This window comes from Gracilinanus agilis, chromosome 3 (assembly GCF_016433145.1).
Source record: "Gracilinanus agilis isolate LMUSP501 chromosome 3, AgileGrace, whole genome shotgun sequence".
In the NCBI taxonomy this organism is placed as follows: domain Eukaryota; kingdom Metazoa; phylum Chordata; class Mammalia; order Didelphimorphia; family Didelphidae; genus Gracilinanus; species Gracilinanus agilis.
The window spans coordinates 266,980,324-267,002,017 of record NC_058132.1 but is presented as its reverse complement, the minus strand read 5'-3'; the positions used below and the strand labels follow the sequence as shown (position 1 = coordinate 267,002,017).

Below are 21,694 nucleotides of genomic sequence, written 5' to 3'. Positions count from 1 at the left end.
TTCCTTCCTCCCTTCCTTTTTCTTTCTTTCTTTCTTTCTTTCTTTCTCTCTTTCTCTCTTTCTCTCTTTCTCTCTCTCTTTCACTTTCCTTCCTTCCTTCCTTCCTTCTTTCCTTCTTTTTAAATTTTATTTAATCACAGTTTATTAACTCTTTAAACTAAGATGGTAGATGGCTTAGGGGAGCCCGCTTACCTTCTAATTTATGAACCCATGGTGTTTGGTAAATATAAAATATATACAAATATGAGGCAATTTCAAGACAGAGGGGACACAGCAGCTGGGGAATCTAGAACAGTCTCATGACAGAGGTGGCACTTAAAAAAAAAGGTTTTTAAACCCTTACCTTCTGTCTTAGTTTCAATTAAAAAAAAAAAACAACTAAGAAGATACCCTCACCTGCTGTCTTGGGATCAATACTATATATTGGTTCTAAGGCAGAAGAGGGGTAGGACTAGGCAATGGGAGTTAAATGAGTTGCCTAGAATTATATAGCTAGGAAAAAGTGTCTGAGCCCAGATTTGAACCTCCTCACTACACACCTGACACTTCATCCAAAGAGAGATTCCCATACAGAGAAGAAATTATGCCAGGCAGTGGCATAAATTTGGGAGTGACAACAACAACAACAAAAAGTCTAATTTGGCTGGGGTGGAACAAATGTGAAAAGGATTATATGCCAAGCTTGGAACAGTACAATGAAACCAGATAGCAAAGTGCTCTGATGGACAAATTGAGAAGTTAAGTTCCATTTGAGAGGCAAGTAGAAACCCTGGAGCTGTTCAAGGAGGCCAAGAAGACATAGGTCAGGCCTGTGCTTTAGGAATATCTCTTTGGCAGTTGTATAGAGGGGAAGAGAGGAGAGGCAAGGATTACTTGGTCATAGATTTAGGGCAGGGAGGGACCTTAGATCATCTAATCTAATTCTTTTACTTTTATAGACGTGCTAACAAGTCCAGAGACATTAAATGTCCTGCTGCTCTTAAAGTGTCTGAAGCAGCACTTGAACCCTGCTCTTCTGACTCCATGTCAGTCCCTTCTCCAATAAACCACACCGATATTCTTACATTAGTGAACATCAGGATCTCATAAGCTCCGTACTGGTTGTATGAAACATTTCATTTTTATTGATTTTCTATTTCCATCGCTTCTTTAGGCATAGCCAATCCTCCAGGGTCTGGACAAAACAGAAGAAAACAATCTTTTCAAGTCTCCTGGTTTATGTTCTTTCTAATTAATGTGATAAAAAGCTCTGGATTTGGAGAATGAGGACCTGACTTTGGATCCCAACTCTGTTATATTACCTGTGTGACTTTCAGCTAATTATTTTAAACTTTGATCCTCAGATACAGCCCATGAGAGGATTAGATTAGAAGACCTCTAAAGACCTTTTGGCTCTTTAAAGACATTTTTGTTATGCTGGACACTGTAGAGGGCAAAAGAGGAAACTTAAGATGTCTTACCTTGAAAGAAAGTCAGAAATAGAAATAGCAAACATAATTTGTGAATAACACCAAACAGACTATAATTCATTATCATGTGGTACACATACATTAGATTTTTTTATGCACTGGGCAGGAAAAAAATAGGGACAGAAGAGGGGTAAGGGCTACACAGCTGGGAAGTGTCTGAGGCCAGATTTGAACCCTGGACCTCCCGTCTCTAGGCCTGGCTCTCAATCCACTGAGCTACCCACCTGTCCCCAACCTTTTTCAATTTTGACAATGGTCATTTTATTCTTTTAGTCAAGTTAACTAATGGTTTATCTATTTAGTTGTTTTGGTTTTTAAAAATAGCTTTGCTTTTAATTCAATGAGATTTTTTAGTTTAGTCTTGTTCATCTTTTCTTTGACTTTTAGCATGTCTATTTTGATGTCTGATAGGAGTTTTTCAAATTTATTGTTTTTCTAGTTATTTTTTATTTGGATGCCCTTTCTCTTTTTTTATTGTCATTTTCCTTTTTTTGGCATCTTTGCTAATTGGATGGATGTGAGTTGGAACCTTAAGAATTGTTTTAATTTGCATTTATCTCATTATTAGCTACTTAGACCATTTCTTCATAGTGATATTGATAACTGGATTTCTTCCTCTGAAAGCTGCTTATGCATATTTTCTGATGCTAATCCTTTCTAAAATCATGTAGTTGGGAATCAGGTCTGAATGATGACTTTTAAAAAACCACATATACATGTATTAAAATACTTATGTTTACATGTTACATTCTACCTTTTTTTTTAAAAAAATTGATTTAGACAGAAAGTTGTACGGATTTCAGAGATATAACACAGAACTTTAGGTTTTTAGGACTCAATGTGTAAGGCAACGATGTCAGGGTTGGTATGATACAAGAATCAAAACAAAAAGTAGTTTGCCCTCAAGGAGCTTACATTCCACTGATGTGACATCTAGTTTCCAGAGAGCAGCCAGTGATTTAACTTTTAAGTTGTCTAATAATCATAAAAGCTTTGTTTGTCTGGGATCTTGGTAACATGTTATTCTAGTTCACTTTTTTCTGAGTATTGTTTTATTTGCTGTTTTGAGTCTCTCTTTGCCCTGAAAGAAAGCCATTGCTCTTGGAACAGCTATTCACCCATGCCAGGAGAAGCATAAATCACCATTTTAGGTTGTCATAGACTTCTTCTGTTAGATGTGTTTTTTAGGCTTCATGGGAAACCTTCAGACATTTGGATTTTATCAGGCCCAAGCAGTTCTCTGTATTTCTGCTGATTCGTTGCCTGATTTGATTTGAGAGCACATTAGCCAATCTTCAAGCCAGACAAGTTGGATGTGCCATTGTTTGGTTAAGGGAGGTGGGGGTAATCTCAGTGGGTCATCTTCCCTGGGAAGGGCTCATGACTATGAAACTTCTCGCCTGCCCTGCCCCGCACTCTCTGTTTATCCCGTCTCAAGTCATAGTTAATCCTGAACACTATAGAGACAGGAATATGTTTCCTTTGGACCTATCTCAGGTTAGGGGCGAAGGGATGATGAGACTGTTGTGTGCTTAGCCATCTTGGGAGTCACAGATTTATTGAAACAAAAATTTACCAGCATCTGACTTAGAAACATTCTGTCTTCATAAATGACTGTCCCAGCTGAAGACTCATCTCACTACCATAGCTGTTGTGCATCACCTTCCCATGACCACTACCTCCGGGACTACTTCCTTCTTAGCCACTGCAGAATCAGGTGGACATCCTTTCTATTTTTTCTATTTTCCCCAATTTCCTTGAGTTCTTTTGCTTAGACAAGACGCAGACTGGTGCTGCTACTTCAACCCTTTTCCACATCCCTGACCTTTCCTGGGACATCTTCTGAGCACTGATGACCTTTAGACCAGTGTACCCTCCTCCCATAGAAAGGGGAAGAAATCAATGGGCTCCTTGTTCCTTGTCTAGAGCCTCAAGTCAGAATTCAGGATAGGACTTCTCAGAAAACATTATTTGTAAACAGTGGTATGTTCTATATACTTTAATGTCGTACTGTTTTTAAGCTTTGTTATTGATTAAATATGCTTTCATGAGGTGACCTTGGGTGCCTTGGTTCATCTTTTATCACTAATTTCGTTACGAAAAAAGATATTCCTAACCCCAAACCCCAAACTTGCAAACTTTGAAATATTAGCACCAACATAATAATGATAATAAGCATTTATATAGCACTTTAAGGCTTATAAAACATCTTATATACATTATCTTATTTGAGATAACATAATTCATTTCTAATTTGGGAATTCCTAAGTATATACTATTTTTAAAAATTCTAATAGGTGGTTTAAAATTATAAAATGGTTATGTGTTTCATTTGTCTTTTGACAAGATGAATAATAATAATAATAACTCACTAATGCTATGCTTTATGGTTTATAAAGTGTTAACCTGTGAGGTACATAGGCCAGGGGTCCATTAAAAAATTCTTATTAGTACAGTGACGGTCAGGAGACTTTATTGCAATAACATTGTTTTCAAAAACTCAACCTTTGACACTTACTGCATTAGTTAGAAATAATGATATGACCAGTTAGGTAAGAATTATTTGCATTACGCTGGATTGATTTTCTATGATTAAAACCCAGTTGACCATATACAAATATAAACCTTCCTGGGCCTCAGTTTCTTCATATATAATGAGATTGTTGGATGGGATGATCTCTGAGGTATTTATTTCTTCCTGCTCTGAATGTATTCTCCTCTTAATCATTCGGAGACTTCATATTGGTGGAGCCATCTTTGAAGTCCTATAATGAAAAGTACTGAAGAAATGAGAATAGCTTGGCTTTCTTAAGACAATTATCAGCCAGCATTTATTTATTAAATATGCTGCCTTACCCATTGTGCAGACACAAGAAATGGTCCCTGTTTTCCATTTATTCATGGAGAAGACAGTAAGATATAGTGGATAGCATGGACTTGGAATTAAAAAGACTTTAGTTTGAATTCTGTCTCAGATAATTATTAGGTATATAATTCTGGTAAAATCAGTTATTTTCTCTGTACACTTATGTGTAATAGAATCTACCTTACAGGATTGTTCTGAGGATGCAATGGATAGTATATAAAGTGTTTTGCAAACCTTAAAGCACTATATAAATGCCAGTCATTATTATTGCCATCATCATTATCATCATCCTCGTCATTAATATTCTCACAGCCTAAGCGAGAAAACAAAACTAACAAATGAGAAATAATTAGAAAACAAGTGCTGGCAAGCTAAGCTAGTATTGTGTGAAGCATAGTAGAGGGAGATATATGGGCTGAAATGGTCAAAGGATATTTTGTGGAAGCATCAAAATGTTTTGTGGAATAGGGCATTATGATGAATATGTATGAGCAAGAAAGATCTGGGAATAAGGAGACTAGAGTTGCCATGATCCGGAGACCATGAGATTTATTTTTTTTTTTTGTTCTAGTTGCTTTTAAAATGTTAAAGTATTGTGTAAATAAAGTTAGAATCTCTCCTTGTTTTGTTGCTATCAAATAACGTGCCTTTTTTTGCATTTATTTTACACTTTAAAAATATAGTATATAAAATAATCCTGTGCTAATGCTGCTTAGTCATTTTTCAGTTTTATCTGACTTTTCTTGATCCTATTTGGGATTTTCATGGCAAAGATACTGGTGTGATTTGCCATTTCCTTCTTCAGCTCATTTTGTAGCTGAGGAAACTGAGGCAAACAGGGTTAAGTGACTTGCAAGTGTCTGAGGCTGGATTTGAACAAAGGAAGAGGAAACTTTCAGAATCCCAGCTCCATGCTCTATCCACTGAGCCACCTAACTAATGCATTGGCTTCATGTTTATTCACACCTTTGTGTCAAGGACTTCCCTAGGTATTATTTGAGATACAAGGAAAACAGTGACTTACAGTCCTGCTTTCCAGAAATGTGAAATGTAAAACATAGTAGAAACTATGCTAGGAATGCTAGGAACTGCTGGAAAATAATTGAAAGGCAGTTTATATGCAAGCATGCAGCAGTGCCTGGTTGAGTGACTTTGTGTTGACCTTCAGTATTTGTCCAGTTTTTGAACCACTGATGCTGTGTTAGGTAGCCCTGGCAGGTGGATATTTCTTCCCTCCTTTTAACCGCTTCCTTATTACTGGCCCACTATCATAATATTTTTAAAAATGGAAAAATTTTTGGATTTGTAAAATTGGTATTTAAGAAAAAGAAAAAATTGGGGTTTGCTAAAGTTCTAAACTCACAGAATACTTTACACTTCACTCATTCACTTTATCCACTCCTTATGTGAATATTTTCTGTTCCCAATCTCTGAAAAAATTTCAGCCTGTGGATGGTTCTTCCTAAAAGATCTTACAAAGTTTATTTTAGCAATCAAATTCCCTACCTTATTCTTTGGTTTTATTAATTGTTTTTTGCATGTTGGTGATTGACTTCATATTATTAACCCACTCCCCCAATAAAACAACAGATCCACCCACTACCACCACCGCAACAGAGATTAGTTTGTAGAGAAAATTTCCTGGTTCAGAAGAAATTTATGAATTCCTTTGAGAACAGTTTATGCCTTGTTACAGAGAAATGGATACATTATCATATCAAAATTATGTGGATCTACAGTAAGTCTTAGATGCTTTCAGACAGCTTTTTTTTTCATTATCTTATCTAAATTTTTCCTTCCCAATGGAGTGATTTATTGCTTTATTTTCCCCTGATAAGTAGCATTCTTCTAATTTAACAAAACACATTGTGTTAAACCTACTTTGATAAAATCTCTTTGGGCCGGAAAGCATTCTGTTGATAGTGAAAAGTTTAGTGCATGTTTAAATCTTAAAACAGCCACAAGTATGTTTTGCCTCCTTCTAAGTATTTTGGTCTTTCTTGTTCAGCCACAATTACGAGTTCATCTGAGAACGATGACCGGAGTGGCTCCAGTTTGGAGTGGAGTAAAGATGGAAGCTTAAGGATTGGTGTACAGCAAGGAATTCTTCATGATCGGAGGGCAGATAACTGTTCCCCGGTGGCAGAAGAGGAGACAACTGGGTCAACAGAGAGTCTGCCCAAAGCAGAAGCATCTGTTGGAGATGGTCCTGTTCCATACACACAGAACTCCAGCTCCCTAATAATGCCACGGCCTAACTCAGTTGCAGGTAAGGTCTTGTTTCCCAAATGCACATTTTTTTTTTGAGGAAAGGAGAAGGCTAATAAATACCCTGACTTTGTCCTTTTTGTTTTATTCACTGTTGAAGAAAGATGCCATCATAATGAGAGCCAGAGTCAGCGAGTTTGGGTCCTGAGGTTCACTTCTTCTGTTTTTGTCCTATATGACTATCAGAAAATAATTTTGCCCTTGTGGCAAAATGCTCACCTATCGAATGAGGAACGAGATTAGATGTTTCCTAATATTGCCTTCCAGATTTCCAGTTCATTGGTTTTAAGAGTGTTTGGTTTGATAAGATGTAGGAGAGATTGTGGGGGCAAGGATAAACCCTTCACTGAATCAATATTTGGTATTTTCACGCTAAACATAATGGGGGGGTGAGAATTTGTGGTGCCATTTTGTGTAGTGGAAAGAATCCTATTCAGAGGATCTGAGATGAAATCCCATCTTTTATGCTTACTTCCTGAGTGGCCTTGGGGAAGTCACTTAACCTCTCTGGGCCTCAGTTTCTTTACTTGTAAAACAAGAGAGCTGGACATAATGGGCTTAAAAAAAAAGCCCATTACTTTGTCTTAGTAACAACTCTAAGAAAGAAGGGCAAGGACTAAGCAATAGAGTTAAGTGACTTGCCAAGGGTCACACAGCTTGGAAGAATTTGAGGCCAGATTTGAACTTGGGTCCTCCTGACTCCAGGCCTGGCACTCTTTCACCTAGTTGCCTCCACAGTAGACTCTTGAGCTTCCTTCTAAAAGTTCTAAAAGAAGCTATTTTCTTGGGTTTTAGATAACCTCCCAGAATGAAATCAAGGGTCATTATGCCAATTTCATTTTATCTATTGTTTTCAGCCAAAGAGAATCATTGAACTAAAGTCTGTAAAAACTCAAAGGAATTTTTGTTAGCCAGTCTAATCTCCTAATTTTTATACACAAGTAGAGGCTTGTGGTGGCAGATAATATGATTTATCTGAGGACATCTGAGTAGCTAACAAGTTATTATAGGAGGCCCTAAGTCAAATCTTCATGCTGTTTCTTCATAATCAGAAGCATGTTTTGTTGGGTGATCCTAGATTTCTAGGTGATACAACTGCAGGAACAAAAACTTGAACCATTAGAAATGAAAACCTTTATAACCAAAGCTTATAACTAAGACTTGGGGATTAACGAGGTTAGTAGCTTAGATTTGGGAGAAGGGTAGTAAAGACTGTTCTTAGCTATTAACAGTAGCCAGCCAGTGGGTGAAAAAGTGAAGATATTTGGTTGAATTTCTTACTGTTGGAAGAAGGAAAAAAAATAGCATTTTAGCCATTATTTGTACCTTAATCTAGTGACTTTCTAAATTTTGTGCTCTTAAGTACATGCTAATAAAGGGACCTGCTAAGGTGGTTTTTTATTTGTTGATAATTTTCTGAAACTAGTTGTAAGAAGAAGGGAGGTATGGTGGATGGGATGCTGAGCTTGGAGTCAAGAAGAATTCAATCCAAGTCTAGCCTTTGATACGGTAACTATGACCACGAGTAAAAACTCTGTGGCCACATCTCAGAGTCTCAGGCCTCTCTCTAAGACTATAGTTTATAGAGGAATTAAGGGTTAGCAAATTCAGAAGAAAAAGACTCATTTGATTTTGTCAATTTTTTAAAAATTGATGCTTTTTGCTTTTATATCAAATATATTATAGCTCATATTATATACTATCATTATTATATGGTTATATATTATCTACCATCATATCATTATTATTTATGTCTTTTGCTTTTATATCAAATATATTATCATATTATATGGTATTATATTTATATATTATCTCATTTATTATCTATCATATCATTAATTGTTTGTATCTTTTGCTTTTATAGCATCTTATTATCATATATCTTAAATCATTATTATAATATCACATTAACGGTTATATTATTATTGATGCCTTTTGTGGTATTAAAATTTTTTTTAATTATTGTTGTCCCTCATCTATAATTTCACTGGAGCAGGGAACTCAGTGAATAAACCCATCTACAATGCACCTTATGACCCATTCTGTAACCTGCATTTTTAAGACATTTCTTGGGACAATGAGAGTTTAAGTGACTTGCCTAGGGCCACAAAGCCCTTGTGAATCAGAGCAGGGGAACTTGAAGCTAGGTCTTCCTAACTCGTTAGTTAACTATCTTTTTCCTGTGCCACTCTGCTCTGTGACAAATATTGTTAAAGCCTATGGTGAAGCTAGAATATCACACAGTATATAGTCTTTTACATTTATTTTGGCCTAGAAACTCCCTCTAGAATTCATAGAAAGGCTTACATGAAATGATACCTCATGAAGAAAGTAGTCATGATTATTCAGTAATGTTTTCATTTTCCCTCCATTAATCCTGGTTTTCAGACACTCTTTACCTGTTTGTATTGATTGAATGGTTCATTTGACTTATGATAAAATTTGATCTCTGTTAAATCCAGCAGAAGGCAAATTTGTGTTCAACTTAAGCTGTTTTTAAAACTGGAAATCCATTAGGACATTAATTTTGAGACAGGAAAAAAAATGCCCCATTTGGGGACTGTTTTCTGCTTGGTGTTTTCCTCTGCAGTCCCCTGCCATCTGAATCGACGATGCATGTGAGCCAAGATTTTCCAGTACGCTGCTGTGATTATAGAGCTTAGCTTCCCAGTTTTCCGCTACGCTTGTTCATTAGCCTCATCACATTCACTCTTGAGTTAGACCTCCTGTGGCATGAAGACCAAGCCAGGCCTTAAGCAGGGGCAAATTAACCTAATGGATTTGTTCATTTTTTCCTAGTTTACATCACTGAAAAACTAAAAACATGTCCCAAGTTGGGAAGGGGGGCGAAAGCAAGGACTATAATTTTCTGTGTTTATTAATAGGTTAGAAGTATAATGCAGTGTTATGTATCTATGGTAAACTAAACGTTGGGTAATAAGGAACCAGGGGACCTGCTGAGTATCGTATTGAGAGAGAGAGAGTTGGTTATAAACTATAACATGACACCAGTAACTTATGGCATGTGTCCCAAAGTTGGCACTTGTTCTCAGGAGAAATGATTTAGTAGAAAGGGCACTAACCTGAGAGTTAAAAATCTTGTGTTCTGAGGCGATGTTGCCACTTTTTACCGGTGACTTTTAATTTCTTTCTCTTTCTGGTCCTCTGTTTCCTGATCTGTTTAAAATAAAAAAGAGGAAGGTTAGATTTTCTCAGGACCCTTTTTGGCTGTATGATTCTGTGATTTCCCTTGATATAGCTACATTTAGTTCAGTTGTTTTAAGTCATGTCTAACTTGTAGTGACTCCTCTTGGGGTTTTCTTGGCAAAGATACTGGATTGGTTTGCCATTTTCTTCTCCAGGTCATTTTACAGATGAGGAAACTGAGAACAACAAGATTAACTGTCTTGGCTGAGGTCACACAGCTAGTAAATGTCTCAGGCTGGATTTGAAGCCAGGAAGAGGAGTCCTCCTGACTGCAGACCCAGCCTTCTATCCACTAGCTTCCCCATAATTACCAGAGCCATAGGCAAGACTCCTAAATGAATGGAGTTCTTCTGGTGCCATTCTTGCCTGCCTGCTTTCTGTATCATCAACCACAGATGATTCCTTTTTTCCCCTTCGTTGCTACTCTGTCCAGAGCTCCACGCTGATGTCCCAGGCAGGCTGCCTTGCCCAGAAATCTCTCGTGTCCAAAGAGACTTTCCATTGTCCCCCAAGTCAAAATTACTCTTCCTACCATGGCCCTTGTTTTAGTTTGTAGGAAAGCAGGTTTTGGGTCTAGTGTGTGAATGACTGACTGAGAGGCACACCAATGCAGTGATGTGTCTAAAACTGTCGTTTCCCTGCAGGTGAGTTCTGCTCCCTGACTTGTGGGGCCTGAATGTGATTGTTCTTTCTTGCCCAAGGTGGTAACTTGGAAGATATTGTGCAGTTTAGCTCAACAGATAGTCATTAAGAAAGGGATGCAAGCACTGAAGATATGAAGATAAAAAAACTGAGCTCTCCCAGTATACAGCTTTTCCTTCCCCCATTTTCAGCCAGGTACCCTGTCCTTTTGCACTCTTCCCTAGCATTTCTCAGATTTGCTTTCTTCTTTCCATTCCCACGGCCATTGCCCTAATTCAAGCCCTCATTACCTCTTGCCCAGACTGTGGCAATAGTCTCCAAACAGGTCTTTCCGTGTCTCATTTCTTTCTGTTCTGTTCCTTCCTCAATACTGCAGCCAGATGACTTTAAAAAAAAAACAAAACATACAAGCCCAACTTTTACTTTCTGTTTTCTTAACAGCTCTTAAGAGAGAAGGGAAGGGCTAAGACTTCAGGGTTAAGTCACTTGCTGAGAGTTCCCCAGTGAGGATTTTTGTCTAAGGCTAGATTTGAACCTAGGTCCCTCTTGTCTTGAGGCTTGGTTCTCTATCCACTATGCTTCTTAGCTGCCCTTACCAGCAGACTTAACTTGTCACTTACCTGTGTCCACTGAAGAAAATCCATTCTCCTTAGCTTGGTGTCCAAGACACACCGAATCTTGATACAATGTACCTTCCCAGTCTTATTACATAACTTTTCACATTTTCTTTGCTCCAAGCTAAATTGTTATCTCTCCACCCCAACACTTGTTCCTGTCTTTGCTATTCCTCATACCTCAGATATTTCCTCCTCATTGCCACCTTTGGAATGACCCTATTTTAAGACCTATTTCAAGTGTCTCTATCTGTCTCTGTATATCTCTGTATCTCTCTGTCTGCCTGCCTGTCTCTCTGTCTCTCTCTTTGTATGTCTCTGTCTCTCTCTGCTCGTTCTCTTCTCTCCCTCCTTCCCTGATAACTTTACCTCAAAATATGGTATACCTTTCCTTTGGAAAGGAGTCAGGAAGGACCTTGTTTCTAATTTCAAGTCTTACCATTAGTATTTATATTACCCTAAATAAGTCATTTCACTTTTCTGAATTTGTTTACCCATCTGTGAGATGGTAATAATAATACTTGTACAGTGTCAATGAGATGAAATCCCATTGTATATGTATTAAGATGCTGTCTAGAAGCGAGTTGTTTGTTTCTTTCTCGTATCATCTCATACTTCTCCTACATTCTAATTTATGTTCATCTGTATGTTTTATCAGACAGCTAGGTGCTTTAGTGGATATAGAGGGCTGGGCTTGAGGTCAGGAAGGCTCATCCTCCTGAGTTCAAATCTGCTCTCAGACACTTATCAGCTTTGTGACCCTCAGCAAATCTCTTAACCATATTTGCCTCAGTTTCCTCATTTTAAAAATGAGCTGAAGAGGGAAATGGCAAACTCATTTAGTATCTTTGCCAAGAAAACCCCAAATGGGATCACAGAGAGTCAGATGCAACTGAAAGACAACAAAGTATGTTTTACCATCCCTAATTGCCAAGTTCCTTGAGTACAAGCACCATGTTTTATTTATCATTTTATTTTCCTCTAGCACAGTGCATTGGACATAATAGATGCTTAATAATTGTTAAATGAATGGGCCTTTCTCTCCCAGGAGTATTTGCATTTTTGAGGAGACTAACTCAGGTCAATGTCTAATCAAGATGACATCTTACAGAGATGAGTGTTTCTTTATCCTGCCTCTGATCCCTCCTCTCCTCCCCCATTTCAGGCTGTCATTTTTCTGTCTCTGCCCAGTCTGCGCCTCCCACGCCCCATGCCAAAGGAACCATAAAGTTGGCAACCTTGTTAGAACAGTCACCTATTATTACTGTAGTATGATATTACAGGTTAAATATTGTTGTAGTAATGAAGTCATTTGGACATTAGACAATGCTAGCTCCCTTCACTACAAAGAATCTGGAATAGAAATATCAAAAAATTAAGTTAAGGTTTGTAATGATTTTCACTATATCGAGTCTTTTGTTTGGAAACTATTTGGTGGAACAGGAAAACCAAGTTTGAAGTTGGGTAGATGACATAACTCTATCTATCTATCTATCTGTGTGTGTATGTATATATGTATATGTGTGTGTATAATTTATATTTATGTATAATGTGTGAATATATGCACATGTGTGTATGCACACATAGATACACATGGATTTATATGCATATAGGTTTTTCTATGTGGACATATAGCAGATGAATAGGTGTCTTTAATTTTTATATAGGTATTATTATATCACATACATGATATATCATTCGTATATTGCCATTCGTATAGGTCAGAGCTTAGCAAAGTGCCCTGCACATAGTAGATGCTTTATAAATAAATGCTAGCTGACTGACCACTGACTTCACACTATCAGCCTGATATCTGCCCCCTGCCCTAACAATTCAGAATCTTGCATAATGGGATTTTACTCTCTTTGACCATTTTCTTTTTGTTGCCTTGAAATACTCTTAAGTGGGTCATAGGAGACTGAATTTAATTGTCCAGGAAACCCACAAACTCAAATAATTACTGTCCAATTTTCTTGAAATTCTAACTAGTAATTGCAGTGGAGACTATTGGCATTTGCCTTTGATGGTAGGGTTGAGCTACTCCTTAGGGTTTCAGCAGATGTTTCAATTTGCTTGGATCTGCTGAAGTCCTTTTCCTCTTCTTCCCAGTGTAACTCTTTCTTGAGTCCTCCAGAAAGTAGGACTCATACCCAGGTATTGTGATGAATATTGAGGACTGAAAAGACTCATTCAAATGAATTATGTAAAAAGGTTATCATGGGATTGATTGCAGATGGAAGCCACAGCTTTTAACTGTCTTGTGTGATCTCCCACCTCCCTGAAGTAGTGGTTCCATTGTTCAGTCATTTCAGTCATGTCCAAATTTTAATGGTCCCGTTTGGGGTTTTCTTAGCAGAGATATTAGAAAGTTTTGCTATGTCCTTTACCAGCTCATTTTACAGGTGAGGAAACTGAGGCAAGCAGGGTTATGGGACTTGCTTAGGGTCCCATAGCTAGTGTAATTTTGAGACTGGATTTGAACTCTAGTCTTTCTGACTCCAGGTCCAGTGGTCTATCCACTAAGCCACCTAGTTGCCTATATGTGGTAATCTAGTTAACAAGAAATAATTAAAATATATTTGTACCCCTGATAGACCCAATAAGTGACTTTGAGGAGCAAAATGCAATTCCCTCTCTACCCCATAATGTTTAGCAATATTGTCCTTGAAGGCTCCCCTGGCTGACTGATGGCCTCAGCTGGAAGATGCATAGTTAGGAGACATAATGTAACTCAGTATCTTCAGGATTCTGTTTCCTTTTCTATAAAATAGAGGGATTGGGCTAGATTTGGGGGAGGGGTTTAACTTTTTTTGTATCACAAACCTATGTGACAGTCCTGCAAACCTTATTATATCCTTTCTCAGAATGTTTATTGTCCATATTCATAATCAAAAGAAAATGCTAAAATTCAGATAGAGGTTAGTAGAAGGGAAAAAAAAAAAGATGTAATCCCAGCCTTCCCCCACCAAAGTCTTATCTACAGTCCTGTCCCCAAGTTTATCTCCTCAGATAGAGAGTCCCTCACACCCCCAGCTCTATGCTTCTGATGCTATCATCTGTCCTGATCTCCTCCACAACTAAGCAAGCCTCTTAAAAGCTGAGCTAGCAAGTTGCCACTGCCTCCACAGGAGTGATCTGACATTTGGATTGGTTCTGAACTCCTTTGGATCGGAGAGTCCAATCAGGCTGGGAGCAGGTTTTCTCAGTGACTACTTTTGAGGTTAATGAGTGAGGTGGTTTCTCAAACTAGGGAATACAAAAGGCATTCAGAGGGTGAGGCTCTTTCTTCTGTGTTTGCCAGTCATCCTCCCTCAGCTGTCTGTGCTTGACCATACCCTGGTTTGCACCAAAACCTTCCTGAAACTGCCTTTCCTACCTCCTCCATATCAATACTGCACTTTTTCCTGGTAGACTGTGAGCACCTTGGGGACAGGGACTATTTTTGCCTATTTTTAATCCCTTGTGCCTAGCAAATTGCCTTGTAATAATTTGATGAATGCTTCATGGATTTGGCTTCTTTCTTCAAGACTCGGTTTTGCACCCCAGCTTCTTGGGAAGGGATTGCCTGACCCCTTTGGTTGCTTTGAGATTTCTTCCCCTTTGCTGGGTATGGAGAGCTCAGGGAGCCTGTGGCTGGAGGGCTTGGCGTCTCCCTGTCCCCAGCTCCCAGGTATGGCCCAGGAAGCTCTAGCACAGGTAGTGGCCACCAGCCAGCAAAACTGAATGAGCAAACGGGCCAAGCCAGGTCGGGATCCCTGCTGGGCCTCAGTCCTGCCCGTGACTTGGGGGGTGTCCAGCCCAGGCATGTGGAGACTTCACTTGGTGGAGTTGGGGGATGAGAACAGTGTTTCCCAAAAGCTGTGAAAGAGCAGTGAAGGCCAATCTTTCATTTATTTATTTATTTTTATTTTAAACCATTTTTCCATGTTTACATGATTCATTCTTTCTCTCCCCTCTTCCCTTCCACCTCCCAGAGCCCACAAGCAATTCCACTGGGTTGTACAATTATTATCACTTGTTAGTTGGTGAATCTTTTAGAGACTTGAGTGCCTAAACTGCAACCCTCACACTATATGAGCTGCCCCCTTAAGCCAGACAGGAGAGGGAGGAAGCACTTCCACTGGGCTGCTGCCAGAGGGGCGGGTCATGTGAGAAATGTCCTCTGGTGTGGTGGAGAGGGGGAGGGGGAGGAAGCAGTCCTATTGGGCTTCTGGTAGAGGGGCGGGTCATGTGAGAAATGTCCTCTGGTGTGGAGAGGGGGAGGGGAGGAAGCAGTCCTATTGGGCTTCTGGCAGAGGGGTGGGTCATGTNAGAGGGGGAGGGGAGGAAGCAGTCCTATTGGGCTTCTGGCAGAGGGGCGGGTCATGTGAGAAATGTCCTCAGGTGTATGGAGGGAGGAGGGGAGCAGCTCCCTCTGGCCCATGTGCCATAGGCTCGACAACACAGGCCTAGAACTTGGTCAGACTCCATCACATCCTAGGCCAGGGCCAGCCCTTCAGACTTTTGTCTTGCCATTGGACTTGGATGACTGGAAAAGAGTGCCTTTGTGCCTCTCGGCCTCTTGTAAATCCAATTTGTGAGTGAGTTAAAACATTATCCACAGTATAACTAGTCCTCTTAGAAAATAGAGGAAGGGCAATAGTAGCAATAACCGAGTCTTACATGCTCTTAGCTATGCACATGCTGTCTCCTGTGTTAGAATGTGAGCTTCTGGGGCAGTGAGGTAGCTTAGTGGCTAGAGAACCAGGTCTGGCGATGGGATGTTCCTTGGCTCAAATCTGGCTTTAGGAATGCTCTTCTGAGATGTGTGGCCCTGGGCAAGTCACTTAACCCTTACCGTCTAGCCGTTCCCACTCTTTTTCCATTGGAAATGATACTTAGTATTGCTTCCAAGACAGAAGGTGAGTCCCCTCCCCCACATACTCCCTCCCCCCAAATATCGGGATCTTTTTAAGCTTCTTATGCTTTTCCCCCATTCTTTGTCACCTCAGAGCTTAGCACAGTGGCTGGCATTCAAGAAGTGCTTAATAAATGCTTATTGACCAGTAATTGTGTTATTGATGATGATGATGATGATGATGATAATAGCTGACATTTAGCCCTTAAAGGTTTGTGAAGTACTTGATGTGCATTATTTAATTTGATCCTCTTGGCAACATGATAAAGTAAGGAACATGAAGATTATTATAATTTTATAGAAATTTAGTCTGTGTATAAAAAATTTTTCAAAAAGGAAGAAATTTAGGCTGTGAGAGGTTATCACAATTTTACTGTTTAAAGATCTTCAGAATCTTATTTACTTCAATCCATATCTGAAAATAGATACTCCTTACCATCCTCTCTCTGTACCCCCCTCCCCACCCAGATAGAGAGCAGTCAGCCAGCCTTGCCCCCCAAAAACTTTCAGAAATGCCTTAATTTTTGTCATTTATAATAAGCAGCTCATTTCTCTTTTGGGGAGGTTTTCATGAAGTTCCCCCCACCTCCCATTATATTTAGCCAAAATCTCTAACTGTATAACTTCTTATTCCTCCTAGTTCTTCCCTAGTCCCTCAATAGTTTAATAACCTTTATTATTAGATTATAAGTACCTGAACAGTAGGGACTGTTTCTGCCTTTGTATCCTGAGGCTCAGGGCAATTCATTGGTGTAGTGGTTAGAGTAAGGGGCCTACAGTCAGTAAAACTTATCTTGTGGAGTTCAAATCTGGCCTCAGACCAAACCAGTTGTGTGACCCTGGGCAAGTCACTTTATTCACCCTGTTTGCCTCAGTTTCCTCAAATATAAAATGTGCAGAGAAGAAAATGGTAAACTACTCCATTACCCTCCTATCTTAGAATCAGCACTGTGTATTGGTTCCAAGGCAGATGAGCAGTAAGGGCTAGGCAATGGAGGTTAAGTGACTTGCCCAGGGTCACACAGCTGGGAAATGTCTGAGGCCAGATTTGAACCTAGGACCTCCTGTCTCTAGGCCTGGCTCTCTATCCACTGAGCCACCTATCTGTGCAGTAAAGTGCACTAGGATCTTTGCCAAGAAAAATCCAAATGGGGTCACAGGACTCTGACACAAGTGAACAACATCAACAAAAGCTTAGCTCAGTGCCTTTCCCGTAGTAGGAGTTTGATAAATACTTATTGAACTAAGAGAAGAATTCTTTTCTATGTGAGAGCCCTTCAAGTATCTAAAGACCGATGGGTCTTCCCTAGGGCCATACATCTGATTTCCCTCAAATGATCCTACTGGCCCCTAAGCCCAATGGCTGGCCTCATTGAGTTGGTACTTAATGCATGAACGGGGTAGATTCTGAATCCCTGAATTTCACTGATTTCCCTGTCAGGAGGCTCCTGAGTAGAGGCCTCAGTAAGTGGCAAAGGAGTTATGATTTCTCTCTAGGGTGATGTAGCCAGTAAAGCCTTGCACTTAAGCTTCCTGATTCTCATTGGTGTTCTTCTCAGGATATTTCACTATAGAGTTATCTTCTTTTACAAGGCACGTTTATTTAATTGTCCTATTCTTTATGGTCTCATTTAAAACCTTGTACTAATACCAGAAAATTTAAAGGTGAATATTAAATTATTCCTTGGAATAAAAAGGTTTCAGGGATAAGTAAAAAAGAGAAAAAAGACTTCAGAAATGCTTGGGAGGGAGGTGCACAGCTTGGTGGCTTGATGGATTGAAAGGCAGACCTAGAGGTGGGAGGTCTTGGGTTCAAATATGTCCTCAGACACGTCCTAGCTGTGGAACCCTGGTCAAGTTACTTAACTCCTACTGCTTAGCCCTTACTGCTCTTCTGTCTTAGATCTAACACATAGTATTGATTCTAAGATGGAAGGTAAGGGTTTAAAAGAAAAAAAAAGATATATTCCTGGTCTCTGGGTTTGAGGGGAAGCTGCATTTTCTATTGCTGGCAAGTTAGCAGAGTGCGTAACACAGGCTGCTTCTCCTAGCTTCCATCCTTAACTCTTCTCTATTGATAGGAACCAAGAAGTGGCCTAGGAGGGGGCATTGGAAGTGCATTAGCTCTGAAGGCATTTCTAGGAAGGAGGCGTGGGAATAATGACTCATGTTTATAGAGTGCTTTACGATTTACAAAGCATCCCCCCCCCCTTTTTTTTTACTGCAACCTCCTGAAGTAGATTAGGAGAAGAGCGGCTGAAAAATAAATATTTAGAAATTGCTTTGTTGTAGAGATGTTGGATGATCTATGAAACTCTTGATCCGCTACAACTGAAGGGAAAAAAAATGTAGCTTCAAAACAACACCCTAGTTTTTGGAGAAGGGTCTGATTTTAGTGGGGATGAATATGTATGTAAGTAGGATGTTTTATGTGTGTGTGTGTGTGTCTTATATCATATATGTAGAAATAATACAGATGTTACATACACATAATATAACATGCATATACACGGAGGTATATTTTGTATTTACTGTGTTCTGGTACTATTCTAAGTGCTTTAAAATATTATTTCAGATGCAGAAGAAAACATATGATTTATCACTTGTTTATATGGGTATATGATTTGGGGTTTTGGTTTTAAAAGATTACTGCATTACAAAAATGAATAATATGGAAATAGGCATCAAGTGATAATACATGTATAACACAGTAGAATTGCTTGTCAGCTCCAGGAGTGGGGAGGAAGACAACATGAATCATATAACCATGGAAAAAAAATAAAAATTAAAAAAATATATTATTTCAGGACAACTAGGTGGCTCAGTGGATTGAGAGCTATGCCTGGAGGTTGGCTCAAATGTTACCTCAAATACTTCCTAGCTGTATGACCCTGGGCAAGTCATTTAACCCCAGTTACCTAGCCCTTACAGCTCTTCCACCTTAGCACTAATACTTAGTATTGATTGTATAATCTTATTTGATCTTCTAACAACTTTATTTTTTTTAAACCCCTAACTTCTGAGTATTGGCTCGTAGGTGGAAGATTGGTAAGGGTGGGCAATGGGGGTCAAGTGACTTGCCCAGGGTCACACAGCTGGGAAGTGGCTGAGGCCGGGTTTGAACCTAGGACCTCCTGTCTCTAGGTCTGACTCTCACTCCACTGAGCTACCCAGCTGCCCCTAACAACTTTATTTTTATCTCCATTCTGTATTGAGGCAGCCAGGGCAAATAGAGGTTAAGTGACTGGCCCAGGGTCATACAGCTAATTAGTATCAAAGACTGAATTTAAACTCAGGGCTTCCATACTCCAGGCCCAGGGCTCCATCTACTATAACACATAGCTGCCTCTTATGTAGATTAAACCATATTAACACTTATTCACACACAGAACAATGGAAAAATAGTTGGGTTTTAGAATCAGATAACCTGGATTTGTGTTCTTACTCTCCTAATGACTAATCAAATGATCATGGACAGGCCTTAGTTTTCTATTCTTTTATAGCAGGATAACAAATCCTTGTTCAGTTACTGTGAGAATTAAACGAGAAAATGCATATAAAACCCATAGTAATTTAAGTGTGAATAACAAGAGGGGCTTTCTTGGATAGTGGATGGAGAGTTGTCCTCCACAATCAGGGAGACTTGGCTGGAGGCCCTGCCTGGCCACATGCTGCCCAGCTGACCCTTGGGACACCCTTCAACCTCTACACCATCCCCAGCCAACTTTCTAACAAAGTCCATGGCAGAAAAGGCACCAGCCGGCCATGGTGGTTGGGAGTTTCCACACTAGGATATCTTTATACTGGCAAAATCACAAGGCTTGGCCTCTGACTTGAGATAATTGTCAGAGGGAAAGACCAGAGACAAGGAGGCTGGTTGGAAGTTTTGTTTTGTTTTATTTTGTTTTTATTATATTTTATTTTAAATTTATTTTTATTAAAAAAAACAAAACAATTCTTACCTTCTGTCTTGGAACCAAGGCAGAAGAGTGGTAAGGGCTAGGCAGTGGGGGTTCAAGTGACTTGCCCAGGGTCACACAGCTGGGAAGTATCTGAGGCCAGATTTGAACCCAGTACCTGACTTTCAATCCACTGAGCTCCCCCCCCCCCCCCGGCTGGAAGTTTATTATCATTTTCGAATGAAGAGTGATGAGAGGCTGAGCTTTGTGGAGAGTGACAGATGCAGAAATGGAGGATGAGGAAGACAGAGGCCACTGTGCGCAGCAAAGTCTGCATGCAAAGGAAGGGGAAGCTTCAGAGAGGATTTTTTTGGGGGGTCTAAAACAATGTCATTCTGATTCCCATTGTCATCACCTCATTGTGGGTTCAGAACATCTCTCATCTGTATCACCTCCCATCGCATACATTTGTTGTGGCTCACTCTTTTCAGGCATGTCCGTGCTTCTTGACTCCATTTGGGGTTTTCTTGGCAGAGATTTTGTCATTTCCTTCTCCCCCTCAGTTTACAGATGAGGAAACTGAGGCAAACAGGGTAAAGCGATTTGCCCTTGGTCACACAGCTAGTGAGTGTCTGAGGTCAGATTTGAACTCGGCACTATCTTTGCTACACCAGCTAAGCTACCCTCCTCGCACAGTGACTCTCGCCTTTTGGTTTCTCTGCCTCATCTCTGCCCACTTCGGGTCATGCTGTACTACTTTGAAGTGAGATATTCCTCGTGCTGGCTCTGCTTCTGTAACAGAAACAGTAATAAGTAGGATTTCTAAACAATTCTTCTTCGCTATATCAAACAGCTTCTTTTCCATCATATAATAACAGCAGCTTATTTTGAGGGAAGTGGGCAGGATCTGCTGCTTCATCGGTCAGAGAACTGCCCGTGAGGAGGCACCCGATACCAAGACTGTTAACTTACTGTCCGTGTAACCTTGGGGGGAGAATGATGGTGCCATTAACAGAAATGGGAAAGTCGGGAAGAGCAGCGGCTCTAAGGGGAAAGTGATGAAATCCATTTTTAAATAATGTTCAGCTTGAGGTGCTGGCAGAATATTTAAGGAGAGGTATTTGATAGGTAGTTAAAATGCAGGCTTAACATTGATGACCCAGTTTGGGAATTATACTTATAGAGGTGAGAGTTGTAGGAGTAGAAGAGCTCATTTCCTGCATCCAGCCACATCCTTCTGCTTGATTTTCTCTAGACCAGGGGTCGGCAACGTATGTCTCTCAAGCCATATCTGGCTTTTTTGAGGGCCAGATATGGCTCTTTCTGCAAGAGCCATAAAGTCAATTTTTTTTCAGGTGCTGTTACAGGAGCGTGTACTGTGAGCCCTGTACGGCTCTCACGAAATTACATTTTAAAAAATGTGGCATTTATGGCTCTCACAGTCAAAAAGGTTGCCAACCCCTGACCTAGAATCTCTGGCCCTCGGGCCCAAATTCTGAGAGATGGTGAACTTTTGCCTTCTTTTCTTGGCTCAAGCCTTCAGTGGCTCTTCCCCTGCTTCTGGTCAGCATGTCTTCTTTGAGGTGTCATTCCTCACCATTCTCCTGTTAGGCAGTAAAGCTCTTTGAGGGCAGGAACTTTATTACTTGTTTGCTTTTACTTATTACAGTGCCTAGCATATAGCAAGTATTTAATAAGTTCTCTTTTTCTTTCTTTCTTTCTTTCTTTCTTTCTTTCTTTCTTTCTTTCTTTCTTTCTTTCTTTCTTTCTTTCTTTCTTTCTTTCTTTCTTTCTTTCTTTCTTTCTTTCTTTCTTTCTTTCTTTCTTTCTTT

The 21,694-nt window shown here is 39.7% G+C and overlaps 1 protein-coding gene across 1 annotated transcript in view; it reads left to right on the top strand.

The window, feature by feature from the left end:
- Positions 1-21,694, top strand: part of TANC1 (tetratricopeptide repeat, ankyrin repeat and coiled-coil containing 1) — a 136,117-nt gene that overhangs the window by 42,412 nt on the left and 72,011 nt on the right. The window contains exon 5 of the mRNA XM_044669111.1: positions 6,344-6,604. Within this exon, the coding sequence (XP_044525046.1) occupies positions 6,344-6,604 (261 nt within the window). The remainder of the gene's footprint in view (positions 1-6,343; positions 6,605-21,694) is intronic.